The 15,009-nt window shown below is 38.7% G+C and overlaps 1 protein-coding gene across 3 annotated transcripts in view; it reads right to left on the bottom strand.

Moving 5' to 3' along the window:
* Window positions 1-4,524: 4,524 nt before the first annotated feature.
* Window positions 4,525-15,009, bottom strand: part of mib2 (MIB E3 ubiquitin protein ligase 2) — a 79,557-nt gene continuing 69,072 nt past the window's right edge. For all 3 annotated transcript variants that reach the window (XM_067395551.1, XM_067395552.1, XM_067395550.1), the window contains 6 exons: window positions 12,455-12,581; window positions 10,600-10,824; window positions 9,193-9,371; window positions 8,928-9,112; window positions 8,380-8,445; window positions 4,525-6,625 (listed from right to left, as the gene is read on the bottom strand). In XM_067395551.1, coding sequence (XP_067251652.1) covers window positions 6,384-6,625; window positions 8,380-8,445; window positions 8,928-9,112; window positions 9,193-9,371; window positions 10,600-10,824; window positions 12,455-12,581 — 1,024 coding nt within the window. In that variant the 3' untranslated portion in view covers window positions 4,525-6,383. The remainder of the gene's footprint in view (window positions 6,626-8,379; window positions 8,446-8,927; window positions 9,113-9,192; window positions 9,372-10,599; window positions 10,825-12,454; window positions 12,582-15,009) is intronic.

Genomic DNA, 15,009 nt, shown 5'->3' on the forward strand with positions numbered 1-15,009 from the left:
TTTTAATGAGAAAAAAATAAATAAATAAATGATACGAGGTTGGATTAGAACCCAGAACCTCTAGTATGCTGAACGAAAATTGTACCACTAGTCCATCTGAACAATCTAATGATAAATGCAGATCCATGTATTTACTGACTATTGTAAATACTCTCGAGACTAACAATATATTGGATTATAGTAAATGTAAGGATGAAACTATCATATTAAACATGAGGTCTATGTCAATAATTTTGTCAATAAAATACAGTTACAATACAATACACCCACCACCACCACCACACACACATTCCTGTCCCACCCACTTTTTAGTACAAAGTTACGCCACTGGTCTTGCCTACAGTCAAGCATGGTGGTGGGAGTGTCGGTCTGGGGCTGAATGAGTGCTGCCGGCACTGAGGAGCTACAGTTCATTGAGGGAACCATGAATGAGCAGAGCATGATCCCCTCCCTTCGGAGACTGGGCCGCAGGGCAGTATTCCAACATGATAACAACCCCAAACACACCTCCAAGATGACCACTGCCTTGCTAAAGAAGATGAGGGTACCTAAACCCTATTGAGCATCTGTGGGGCATCCTCAAACGGAAGGTGGAGGAGCGCAAGGTCTCTAATATCCACCAGCTCTGTGATGTCCTCATGGAGGAGTGGAAGAGGACTCCAGTGGCAACCTGTGAAGCTCTGGTGAACTTCATGCCCAAGAGGGTTAAGGCAGTGCTGGAAATAATGCTGGCCACACAAAATATTGACACCTTGGGCCCAATTTGGACATTTTTACTTAGGGGTGTACTCACTTTTGTGGCCAGCGGTTTAGACAATAATGGCTGTGTGTTGAGTTATTTTGAGGGGACAGCAAGTTTACACTGTTATTCAAGCTGTAAACTCACTACTTTACATTGTAGCAAAGTGTCATTTCTTCAGTGTTGTCACATGAAAAGGTATAATAAAATATTTACAAAAATGTGAGGCATGAACTCACTTCTGTGAGACACTGTATATATATATATTTTTAAATCATACCCTCATTGGGGGCTGAGTCACCCCAATATTGAAATCCTAAGATAACCCTTGGAAATATAAGATGTTGGGAAAAATCAAATTATATTATAACTAAAAATGGCAGTAGGTGGCGGCAAGTCGTAGTAAGTGAATCATAGAATCATTCATTCAACCGATTCGTTCAAACTGCTTGATTCATTCATGAAAGAAGCAAGTGTCCGTTGGCTTTATGAATGGGTCATTGAATCATTGACTCACCCAATTCATTCAGAAACAATGAATCATTCAAGAATTAAACAGTGTGTGTTGCTGTGAGACGCAACTTTTCTTCTTAGTTTGGAATTATTTCTGTTGGCAAAAGAGAGCAAAAACAGTCAAGATTATAAACGTTGTGTCTAAAAATGGTCAATTCAATCAACTTGTTTCTAGAACCGTTGCACACATTTTACAATCGTGAAAAAAATCGAGAAAATATCACTCTTGCTTGTGTGATATTGCTTAACTAGATATTAAGTTAAACACAAAAACTCTGAGGGGCGATTCATATATTGAATTTTGGGGACATTTTTATTCATTTTGTTGGCAATCTTCACGTCAGGTGGTTCTTTGCCTCCAAATCGTGCATTAAAATCATTTAATGCACTGCTAGCCATGGATTATCCCATACTGCACTGCTGTTCAAACATCCTGAACCCCACTGTATTAACATGACAGCTGTAAAGCTGCTGATACTCTCATGTTATGTTGAAATGTTTAATGACACCTCTGTAAAGACATACCTGACTCAGTCTACACACTTTAAACGCCGAGAGTTTTGGTCAAAGCTTCAGCTTGCAAAGTTACTCTGAGCATTGGATATCATCATGTGCATTTCTCCAAGCTTTTCAATGTTGAAATGAGGATTCATTCTCAATTTTATTCACTGATGAGATCCTTAGATCCCACCACTACAGCTCCCAAAAAATGAAACCATAAATATATGCTTATAAAACAGTTCAATGTTTACTGCAAAAAAATTTTTACAGAGTAAAACTTGAAAAAAAGGTGACAAAAACAACAAAATAAATATAGGAAATGGACAGTAAGGCCAACATCGGAACTCCACATACTGAACTGTATAAACATTTTGTAACATTTTTTTTGCTTAAATAATCTGACATACACTTTCCTTAAAGTAAACCTCAGCAAACCATTTCTGTCCTTCATTATCGTGTTTTTGTCCTTACCTGCTGACAACTCACATATATTTTGCTCTTTTGAATTAGTATTATGTACAGCACAAACAATATCATTACAACTGCCAAAACAAAGACTGACAGTTCTAGATGAATTCTAGATTGTCAATATTCTACACGGAAGAGACGACAACAACATTCTGTGAGTGAATTCTGACCTCAAACTTCAGATTTCTGGATTCTGAAATTTGCTTTCACAACTGCAATCAGTTTTGATTTGACATGCCATTTACATCATATTGCAAACTTAGGATACTTTGTATATTATAATAACTAATATAAACGGGAATAATTTACGAAACGGCAAAGTAGTCACTTACCAGTAATATTGAGCAGAAGTGATGGCTTACAGGTAGTTGTTGTATATCGTGAGCTGTTAGCAGATAAGCTTCATTTAACTAGACTGTCCTTCTATTCTACAAGTCGAGGCTGACTTCCATTGTCCTCTTAATTGAAAAAGCAAAAGAACTACACAAATTTTCAGTTTAAACAAATTATAAAGTACAACTAACTGCTCGTAAGTCCAGCCCTGTAGCAAGGACCGATAAGTTAAATCAAAATATCACAAAGGCTTCATCCGGACATGATGCTCTTGTACGTTTGTGCGCTCTTCCGCACGCGCTGATATATTTTGGCACTAATTCCGCCATCGTATCTCTCACGAACTGCAGACCTTTGCAGCGGTTGGCGTACAGCGAGACATTCAAATTTACATATTTGTGTTGGCTGTCCCAAAAGCAGGACCTATTAAAAAAAAAAAAAGCCTGTCACAGAATGACAAATACATTAAAACAGAATAAATGCACACAGTAAGCCCTTCTGGAACAAAAACACTCAACAGACAATTAGAGGGGATGAACTGATGCTCAAGTACTTACAGGTCTAATGTTGGAAATGGGGAAACATTTCAAATGTTTTAACTAACAATGGTAAAATACACTTCCTGACGAAACACACCCAGCTGCCATTCTAGCACAATTTTTACATCATAATAGTAGGTGAAATACAGTAACCATTACAGAAATAGTTCTCTCAGAAATGACATTTACTCACCCTCATGCCATTACAAACTCCTGCTGGTATTATTTCAGGGAAACTTTCTAAGTATCCTTACACCGCACAACTCCATGCAACTATAGTGATTCCAACTCCAAAAAAAAAGAAAAAAAGAAAAAGAAAAGTAGTCCATTTGACGTGAGCTATTTTACCAATTTTCCAAAATGTGGGTCTGTTCCTTATGAAATCTTGTTTTGCCATGGAATACAAAATTTAAAAAAATGAAATAAAATAAAAAGAAGAAAAATAAAAAACAAAGAAAGGTAATTGTAAGGACTTTTTATCTCGCAATTCTGACTTTATAAATCTTTTTTTTTAATTTCTCAGAAAAAAAAAGTCCAAATTATGATATAAATTCTCACTTTTCTCTCAATTGCGAATATATACTTCGAAATTCTGACTTTTTCTCATAAATTTGATACAAACTCACAATTCTGACTTTTCTCGCAACTGCAAAGTTATATTTCGCAATTACTTTTTTCTCCTAAATATAAGATATAAATTCGCAATTTATAGTCCAAATTTTGATAAATTGCTAATTTATCGAACTCGCAATTCATATTTTTTCCCAGAAATGATATAAACTCTGAATTCTGACTTTTCTTGCAACTGCAAAGTTTATATCTCGCAATTATTACTTTATTATTCAATTATTACTCACAATTGTGATTTATACCCCCAGTTTCACAGACAAGGCTTAAGCTAGTCCCAGACTAAACTGCATGTTTGAGCTGTTTTAAATGAAAGTGAAATGTACTGACATGTCTTAAAATATGTCAGTGTCATGGTTTTGTGTCATGACGCACACCAGTGATGTTTTTTTCTAAGGTACATTTATAAAAGCTACTTAAATATCCTAATTGAACTAAGGCTTAATCCTGGTTTAGTGTGAGCCCTGTCTGTGAAACCGGGCCATAAAGTCTGAATTGCAAGATAAAAATATGACATTCTGACTTTTTTCTCAGAATTGAGCATTTATATATTACATTTCTGAGGAAAAAGTAATTGCAAGATATAAATTCGCAGTTGTGAGAAAACTCAGAATTGTGAGTTTATATAATTTCTATATACAAGTTTCTAATATACAGCTATGGAAAAAATTAAGAGACCACTTAACATTGATTTCTGAACTTGGAGTGGTCTCTTAATTTTTTCCATAGCTGTATATATATATATATATATATAAGTTTTCTCGCAACTGTGAATTTATATCTTGCAATTACTTTTTCCTCAGAAATGTAATATATAAATGCGCAAATCTGACTTTTCTTGTAATTGCGAGTTATAATTGGTAATTGCTATAAAAGTCAGAATTGCGATTCTAACTGGCTAACGGCAACATTTCTGAGACAAAAAGTCAGAATTGCAACTTTATTTCTGGCAATTCTGACTTTATAAATCCCAAACGTGAGTTTATACCTCACATTTCTGAGAAAAAAATGGTAATTGCGAGACATAAAATAGCAATTTCAATAAAAGTCAGAATTGCGAGATAAAATGTCTCAATAACCTTTTTTATTTCTGTATTCTGTGGCGGAAACAAGCTTCCATAGTTTCTCACACACTGATATTGTATGACCTTGGAGTAAAATCATGTTTTTTTATTTATTTATTTTTTTATTTGATTTTATGGTTCTTTTTTGAAGCTTGAAAGACAAAAGAGTTACAGTAGTAGATGATGACATCAAAAAAAAAAAAAAAATTGTGTTCAATGGGGGAAAAAAATATGTGATTTAGTGATTTAAATGATAAGAGGATGAGGAAATAATGACATGAATGATAAACGTTTTCTTTAAATCGTAAGAGTTCCCAATTCACTGTGATGTGATTTAAATCCCAGAACACATTTAGGCAAAGCATTACAGTGGGAGATCTGGTTTATGAGGCTAATAAATACTTTATATAATGTCATGCAATGCCAGTGGATAAGGCTGAACGTTTTGTAAAGTTTACAGAGGGAAGCTTCTTGCATTCTCTGAGTCGAACTGACTTGCATGAACCTGAGAAAACTAAACAACTCCTAGTATTGGGAAGCATTCAGCACCTTTGCTGACACAATTTAATCTACTTGTATGCATTTAAGGGTCCTGAGCGCCTTTTCAGTCGGACCCTCGCACAGACACAGAGCCATTATCACACACAGGTAGAAATCACAGGTCGTCTGTACTTATAACACTACGAATGGTATTGGTGACACAATATATGATGTAGATAATACGCTCACCAGCATGCAGTATGTATATCTCTTGCTCGTGGAAAGCTTCAGTAAATCCTATATCTGCGCGTGGTACGGTACAGGCATATGGTACAGGCATCTGTACAACATCACTCTCTGACGAACAACGGCGCAAAACGCTGCCGATGATATTCACGCCATTCTCAGGGACTGATGAGTGCCGTGGATCAGATCTGGCTTAGAATGAAGTTAGAGTTTGGAGAAACACGCCATATTTCACCCCAAAACCAAGTGAACAAAAATAATAAATGACATTTGACATGTTTTGAGGAGAATTATATTCATTGTAAATGTGCTGTAATAAGATTTCTGTTTCATTTCATAAATTATAGCAAGAGTAAAACAAATACTGTACTACCATGAATGCATAAACGCTTCATCAAAGTAATGAGAATTAAGGGTGTCACCAAATAAAATAAATATTCTTACAAAGCAGTTTCTTTCTTTGGATTTTAGGGTAAAATATGGCCCAGGTTTTGCGTGGGGCTGATGTGACATGTCAGCTCACAGTACGTTGCATGCTGGGTATGTGTTACGTTCACTATGGAGTACATCTGATGATCTCCCGTGAGCCGATAAACTCCTCTTCACTCGGTAATACTGTGGTTACAGATGTTGTCGGAGCAGACGTCCTCATGCTACTCGGAAACATTGTCAACAAGGTCCAAATTCTCCTGAATCGAATTTCAAAGGCGAGACAATCAAGCCTCACACCCTCCGGTCCCGCACGAGAGCCCGGCGCAGTCCTGGCTAAATGATGACGCTCGGGACAGGACAGACTATGAAGCACAAGCAGCCAACCGTCTTCCCTTCAGTTCGCTTTGAGAACGGCCACACGATCGCCACGCCGCGGCTCTGTCAGACGAACAGCTGGATCCGCTCGCGGATGGTCTGTCGGCAGATGGGGCAGGTTTTGAGGGCGGCGCTGCAGTCGATGCAGGAGGCGTGGCCGCACTGGAACACCAGCTTGATGTGGTTGTCGATGCAGATGGGGCATGTGATGCGCTCCTCCATCTGCCTGTAGCGCGACTGCAGCTGCTCCAGCAGGTTGTGCTGCTCCGAGTTCTCCGAGCTCGGGCTGCACTCCACCTCCGTTTGGTCTGGGAGAGGATATGAGATCAGGCATTAGTAGGGAAAGAACTAAAAGATTAATTTCTTTGCAGGATGTGAAAGAGGATGGGAACATAATCCAGAGTCTTTAAAGAGTTAGTTCACCCAAAAAATGAAAATAATCCCATGATTTACTCACCCTCAAGCCATCTTGACTTCTTTCAGATGAACACAATCGGAGTTATATAAATAAATATTCTGGTTCTTCCAAGCTTTATAATGGCAGTGAATGGGGCTCAAGATTATGAAGCCCAAAAAAGCTCATCCATTCATCATAACAGTAATCCACACGACTCCAGGGGGTTAATAAAGGCCTTCTGAAGAGAAGTGTGTTTTTGTAAGAAAAATATCCATATTTATAACTTTAGACACTATAATCACTGGCTTCTGGTAACGGTCGTACGCGAGTCGAGTTCTGGTGGAAGAGTGACCTCTGACCCGACGCATGACACAGGATGTAGGAGTATCGTAATCTTAGATGCCTCTGACAGTTCAAGCAAACTCAAGCTCCTCTTCTCTTATATCAAAATCCTCCGACATTCTGATTCGTGACCGTTTTTTTTTTTTCCACGTTCGTCAGTGCGTCATGTGTCGGGTCAGAGGTCACTCCTCCACCGGAACTACAGCCATTACCGGAAGCCAGTGATTATAGTTTATAAAGTTATAAATATGGACATTTTTCTTTGCTTCAGAGGGCCTTTATTAAAGGTACAATATGTAGCTTGATGACGCCAAGTTTTAGAGCGGAATCTTGGGACATGTGGTCTTCACATCACAGCTGGAAAAGAATAGGGATTGGACTCTGGAAGAAATCATGTTCATGGATGTGATTATTAACGTTACTGTAGTATGAAGCAGAGCAGGAGCGAGTGTTGTGGAGCTGAACGAGGAGCTGAGCCTCACGAGCAGCGGGACTTTTATTATGACACAGTCGCTGCTGCCGCTTTTCCGGTCATGAGTATGAGGAAACGCAGCTCTGTTTATCATATTAGATACATTTGAGAGTGTTGAAAATGATGTTATAACGTGATTCTGTGCGTTCGCTCGCTGCTGTGAGACACTGTTGTTGTTTTCTGTTTATAAATATATCAAAACAGTTTTTCCCTTGTCTATTAAAACATGTAAATATTAAAGTGTCTTTGGTGTTTCCATGGTTTCTACAAAATAAACCGGAAACCGAGGGTAACGCGGGTATGACGCCACTGACAGGCGACTCCTCACACGTCCCGCAGCCTTGGATAAAATTGCAATTTTCTCACGATTTACAAATAGTTGCAAACATTTGGGATATTGTAAGTACTCAAGTGAACAAAATATATAACACTGGCCTCGTGGTTTATGGATATTTTACTGCCAAAATCTTACATATTGTGCCTTTAACCCCTGGAGTTGTATGGATTACTTTTATGATTCATGAATGCGCTTTTTTTGGCTTCAAACTTTCACCCCCATCATTATAAAGCTTGGAAGAGCTAGGATATTTTTAATATAGCTCTGATTGTGTTCATCTGAAAGAAGAAAGTCATATACACCTAGGATGACTTGAGGGTGAGTAAATCATGGGATCATTTTTTTATTTTTGGGTGAACTTTCCCTTTAAGAGCTGAGTGTATGCGAATTTAACAATGTAGCTGACCATAACACAGCATGCTCATTTCAAAGAGGAAATTATGAACAGGTCATGAACGCCACGGCTGGAATGCAAAAATACTCAAAAATCTCAGCATAAAATACCAGCACTTACCTTGTCGAATTTTCTTTGTTATCGTCACCTGGCAGCGGATGCATTTCTTCATTCTGTGAGCACATTCTGAAGAGAGACGACAGGACAGATTTGCTTTATACATCAACTATATGTACTGTAATACCAAGTAAAATGTTTTTGGATCAACATCCATCCAACTTATACAGCTAATATCATAATCTGCATCTACTCATGTATACAAACACGGATGCAAATACTCTTCCTGTTATACATGCATAAAGTCAACAGAAACAGAATTTGTGGCCATCTTTACCATCGTATTGTGATTTATACTGTATTTCTGAGCAAAACAGCTTATCAAACAATGACAACGACTAGATCAAGTTCGTGAGACAAACTCTGATGTCGGCTTGAGAAAGCCTGAACAAAATGTTTTAAAAAGCTTACAGTAGTGTGTGTGTGTGTGTGTGTGTGTGTGTGTGTGTGTGTGTGTGTGTGTGTGTGTGTGTGTGTGTGTGTGTGTGTGTGTGTGTGTGTGTGTGTGTGTGTGTGTGTGTGTGTGTGTGTGTGTGTGTGTGTAAACTCACCCTCGCAGGCGACGCTGTGCTGACAGGGGGAGAACAGCACTAGCAGCGCGAGCTCGGAGCAGATGAGGCACTCGCTGGGGCCCGTCACGCTGGGCACGGCCAGGTTGGTCATGGTGTTGGGCGTAGTGTGTACCCGCCTGAGACTGCTGCTGCTAGTGCCCGTGCCACACGTGATGGCCTGAAGTCTGAATACACACACACCATGTCAAAATCACATCCGATCCCGATCAAGTAATAAACGGCACAATAAACACACGAGACACACCTGTGTTTCTCCGCGAAGCTCCTGATGAGTGTTTGTACGCTGCTGTCTGTGACCAGGTCCAGTGGGCTTTTACCTTTATGGTTGGCATAATTGATATCGGCCCCTTCCTGTGCCAGGAAGCAAGCGATAGCAGCGCCGACGTTCAGCTCCGTGTTTCCCATCAGCCCTGAGCTACACAACTACAAGCACAGAATGAAGGAATAAAATAAGTAATTACCATTATTTCTGCAGTGTTTGAATCTTTACATGGATGGGCGGCTGCTTTCAAACGCTCATATTTGTGTGAGCTCTCTGTGAGGTTTCTATTTACAACCTGTTTTTGCAGTGTGGAGCACTGCAGCCAATCACAGACATGTCTGTTGAGCGCATGAATCAGAGGACTTTAAGTCAGAATCTGCTCAATAATATCTGAGCTCTGCTCAGCTCACGCCATTCATAATCTGAATAAAAGCTTTATTTTTCATGCTGCTAAGTGCAAAATTTTGGGAGTGACAACCGCATTAAATGCGGGATTGAATTTGAACAAAAAACTAAGTCTTGCACTTGTTCTGTTACCTGTCATGTGTTTCCTTGTTTGCGTCATTTAATATTTCAAATAGATGAATAAAAAAATAATGAAACGTAAACACCATGTCCAAACCAGACGTGACGTGATAAGATTTGAAGGACAAGCAGTTTCTCTATCCATACCAGACGCGACTGTGAGACGTGACAAAATCAATCCAAAATCACAGCCAATCAGAAGAGCGTGTGGGCGGAGTCTCTCTGCAAGCACACTGCACTCGCAAACAAAATCAAAGTTTAGAGCCAATCAGAAGAGCGTGTGGGCGGAGTCTCTCTGCAATCACACTGCACTCGCAAACAAATCAATCAAAGTTTACAGCCAATCAGAAGAGCGTGTGGGCGGAGTCTCTCTGCATGCACACTGCACTCGCAACCAAATAGTACATAATCAAATTCAAAAACGTTACTCCATTTTAACATGATTAATAATACATACTGAGTGACTGAAATAATCTTTGTCATAGAGATACGGAGTTCACGGTTTGAACATTTTTGTTTCCTGGAATTATCCATTGTCGCTTTCAGTATGGCTATAAAGGTCACACAAAATGATATTCGAACTCACATTAAATTATTAAACATTAAATAAAGTACGTAATCAGTCCCTGAGACTATCATTGTCATACTTGTGTATGTTGTTGTTTCAGAAATGGAAACCGTTTCTAAAATAGAATCGGCTGGATCAAAAAAATGCCTTTTTTCACGCGTCGCGGCGTCACGTCGTGTCTGGTTAGGTAATAGTTACCTCAAAAGTTTTTGCTATGGTACTGAATATGGTACTGAATTTGACAGGTATTGGTCATGACTGCTGAAGTGTTGTGACTGTGGCCCTCCTGATCTCACCCGGCCGTACAGCACGGCGCCCTCGCCCTCCCCGCTGCTCATGACGGTGGCCAGCTGCTGGCGGCTGAGAGCCGTGTGCATGGCCGTGTCTCCGTCCTCATCCTCCGCGTTGACGTCTGCCCCCTCCGTCACCAGCAGGGCCACTAGAGCCACGTGACCCTGAGTCACGGCCAGCTGGAGCGGCGTCTGATTCCGATTGTTGCGGATGTTGATGTCACAGCGACCCTTCAAGGAAAAGAGTTACACAAAAATTTGTTTCTCTCACAACCTTAAAAATGTTTTGATTTACAGGCTTCTGTTTATATTTTTGCAGACATAAACTGAATATAAATTGTGCCATTAGATGAATTGTGTTTGGCTGTGTGTCTAAAATTATCATCAACATTCTGAATACAGTAAATCACTGTATTATAAACCATTCGAAACTTGCATCCTGGGAATACTTTTATTGGTTGTAGTTAATAGAGAGAATTGGACCCTGAACTAAAGTGTGACCCTTTCATTTTTTCTGCTTTAAAGGGTCAGTTCACCTTAAAATGAAAATTAAGTCATCATTTACTCACTCTGCAGCCAGTTGCATAAACATTTTAAGACTGTGTTTTAAGAAGTATGACCAACTAGCAGTTAGTTACAGGTAATCAGTCTTACTTTTCAGTATCAAATTAGACCAATCTATGTTTTTATGCATGTGTTGGGTCAGAGGTCACTCTTCCGCCGGAACTACACTTGAACTAGACACACTGTTGTTTAGACCTGAATAAATATATATTCTATTATTCAGATATTTGTGAAACAAATTTCCATTACTTTTCCAAAACTTTCTGGGTTTATTTATTTTCCCACAACTTTTCCAGGCCTGGAAATTGCCATTTTAAAATTCCATGACTTTGTCCAAGTTTTTGATGACTGTACGAACCCTGCACCAGCCACCAGATGGCAGTAAGCTCAGTTCATCCAATATTGTATTACAAACTCAAAGAAAGTGAGGGTTGACTGTTGCTCAAGTTAGTGCTTATAAATAAAGCTATTATGACAGCCATGATGTCACACAATAGTGATTTAACAAGCCCTGCAGTCACTGAAAACTCATCTGTGGCATGAACACAATGAAAATGAAAGAAAAAGGTGTTTACACTGATACTCTAAAAAGACAACTAAAAAGAGATGTGTGTGAACTGTAAAATGTGTTTAGGAGGTGTTTATTTTAAGAGGTCATAAATCTGGGGATGAGAAACAGGAATTGCATTACAGCCTAATGTGATTAATAAACTTGATTTAATTAAAGTGCTGCATGTTTCTGAGTAAAAACATGGCATCGTTGCTCACAGTTTATGATTTACTGTTGATGAATTATGACAATTTTTATCTCATGGTGTTTATACTGTAGAGTGCAGATTTGATCTCCATCTTTTTGAATGAGCAGCTCATAGTACAGCATAGACATTTCAAAATAAGAGTCCCACTGCATTTCAGGCTTGTTTATAATTCCTGCATTATGCACAGGGTTTTTTCTGGTTATTATTGGTATTTTGGTTACATAATAAACTGAATCTGGCATTTAATTTAATGTAAACTCCTGTAGATTTTGTCTGGGCCTGTCAAAATAAGGAAAGACTAAGAACGCTATTTAACACATTATGCAACATACAAATTTTATTAGTATCAACACAATATGCATACTTCCTGTATTCTAATAATTTAAATCAATTTGGCTTGCTTTCTTTGACAGGTTTGGTGAGTGATTTACTAGAACTTGTGTAATGTTTGAGTATTATTGTCATACCGTCAAAACATTTGCTTTCAGCTTTCCACTGTAAGTGTCTGACTGTACATGCATTTTCTGAACTTCTCTCACCTCTTTGAGGAGAATCTCAGCTACATCACGGTGGTTGTTGAGGGCGGCCAGATGCAGCGCAGAGAAACCATCTTCCTTCTTAACGTCAGCCAGCTGTCGCGCTCGAGCCAAGATCATCTCCGTCGCGCTGGAGGCACACAAACAAACACAAAGATGGTCAAATGACAGCCAGAGTCAGAAATGGGAATCCAGAGCTATTAGAGGACTGAAGAAGCTTAGACGTCACATTTTACATCTAAATGTGTTTTCAGACACCAGGAACACCGCTGGGGTTAATATTAGTTAAACTGCATTAGTTAACATGAATTAACAATGAATAATACTTTTCAAGCATTTATTAATCTTATTTAATGGTAATTTCAACATTTACTAATACATGATTAAAAACACAAAAGTTAATATTATTATCACCAGAACTAACAATGAACAGCTGTATTTGTTACTTAATAATGTTTAAGGGATAGTTGACCCAAAAAAATAAAATTTTGTCATCATTTACTCCCTCTAAAGTTGTTACAAACCTGTATAAATTTCTATGCATTTTAGCATTTTTTCCATAATATAGTAGTCAATGGGGGCGAGATCTGCTTGGCTACAAACATTCATTTGTATATAGCAAAACAAAGACATATATACAGGTTTTTTTAGGTGAACTATCCCTTTATCAAAGATTAATAAATACTGTAACAAATGTATGTTGCTCACTGTTAGTTAATGGATTAGTGAATGTTAACTAATGGGATCTCTTTGTAAAGTGTTACCATGTATTTTATAGTGTTAACGACTGGCTGACAGACACTGGTTCAACAACTGTTGATCTGAATGTAAATTATTTTAGGTGACACTTTATTTCGATTAGACATTCTCCTGACTATAAGTCTACTAATACTCTAATGAGAGTTAGTTGACATGTAGCTGTAAAGTTACTTCTAGTTAGTACTAAAATGTCTAAAGTGGACCATCAAAATAAAGTGTAACCTGATTTCCTTTTAAGAGAAGTAGAGCACAATGTGACATAAGAGACATAAAACTAGAACAGTTACGGAGGGAATCTAGCCAAGGACAATAGTCAATTATACAGTTTAACGTCATGTATTCAAAAGAGGGTGTTTAGAAGGTCAAAAAAGCAAAACCCTGGCTCCTCCTGTGAGTGTGTGTGTGAGTGTGTGTGTGTGTGTGTGTGTGTGTGTGTGTGTGTGTGTGTGTGTGGTAGATCAGCTGTGTTTTGAAGTGTGTGTCGTGATGTGGAGCAGGACTCAGCAGATCTACATTAGAGCAGATTATACGGTGTATGCGTGGAAGCGCTTCTGCTCCCAGGTGTCAGTCTAATTGGCTGCCATGTCGCCAGTCTGCTCTTACTGACCTTGATTCCTAACAAAACACACACACACACACACTCCAATACTGATCCGGCTTTCTGACGTAGAACCTGGAGGCGCTGCACTGTGTTACTACGTCAACTGCGTAAGAGACTGACAGGGAAGAGACAAATTTGTTGAATAAAGTCGTTATTTTTGTTTTGTTTTTGTGCACAAAAAGTATTCTCGTCTCTTCATAACATTAAGGTTGAATCACTGCAGTCACATGACTGTTTTAACAATGTCTTTAATACCTTTCTGGACCTTAAAAGTTGCAATGACATTGCTGCCTATGTGTGATTCAGTCTTGGATTTCATCAAAAATATCTTAATTTGTGTTCTGAAGATGAACGAAGGTCTTACGGGTGTGGAACGGCATGAGGGCGAGTAATAAATGACTGAAATTTCATTTTTAGGTGAACTAACCCTTTAATAACAATGAACAAACTAATTTTCATAATGATTTTAAAATAATTCATCAATAAAAAGTTAAAGTTATCTTCTAAGTGTCCAGCATAACTCAGCATTAAACATGCCTTTCGCTTTACTGATAAACACATGAAAGAACAATTAATCCCCAAATATTTCCTACTGCCAAAATTAAAAAGATGGAAGACTAAGAAGAGTACAGAAAACTTTATAGTTGTATAGGTGTAAGGACTTTTGTGTTATTTCCTGTCTTGTGTCATGTTTTGTAGTCCTTTGTAGTTTGTCTTGTTGATCAGTTCTTGATTGTTCCCATGTGTGTCTTGTTTGCCAATCACCCCTTGTTTTAAATACCCCAGTTTTTCTCATTTTCCTTGTCTAGCGTCTGTTGCAGCTTCACGTTCATGTGTCTGGGTTTATCTTGTTCCAGTTTCAGTAAATTTCTACTGCATTTGGATCCAACGCCTCTCGTCTGCAGCAGCCGCGTTACACTAGTAAGATCAAATAAGTGCTGTTACAGTACAGGCCTTATGGGAATAAGGAGTAAATATGAAGTGTCAATCAGATAAATGACTGCAGTCGCTCGGGGTCGTGCTAATATACAGCCGGCCGGCACTGCCAACACTCGACATGACACATATGACAACTGTCAGAGCCATCACAGCGGGGAGGACGAGACAGCTGAAGGCTCCAGTGTGTTTATATACTCCTCTGAACACGGATCAGTCCATCACGGCCACAAGGCATTAATGAAAGCGTCACACATCATTC

Source organism: Chanodichthys erythropterus, chromosome 9 (assembly GCF_024489055.1).
Source record: "Chanodichthys erythropterus isolate Z2021 chromosome 9, ASM2448905v1, whole genome shotgun sequence".
NCBI classification, from domain to species: Eukaryota; Metazoa; Chordata; class Actinopteri; order Cypriniformes; family Xenocyprididae; genus Chanodichthys; species Chanodichthys erythropterus.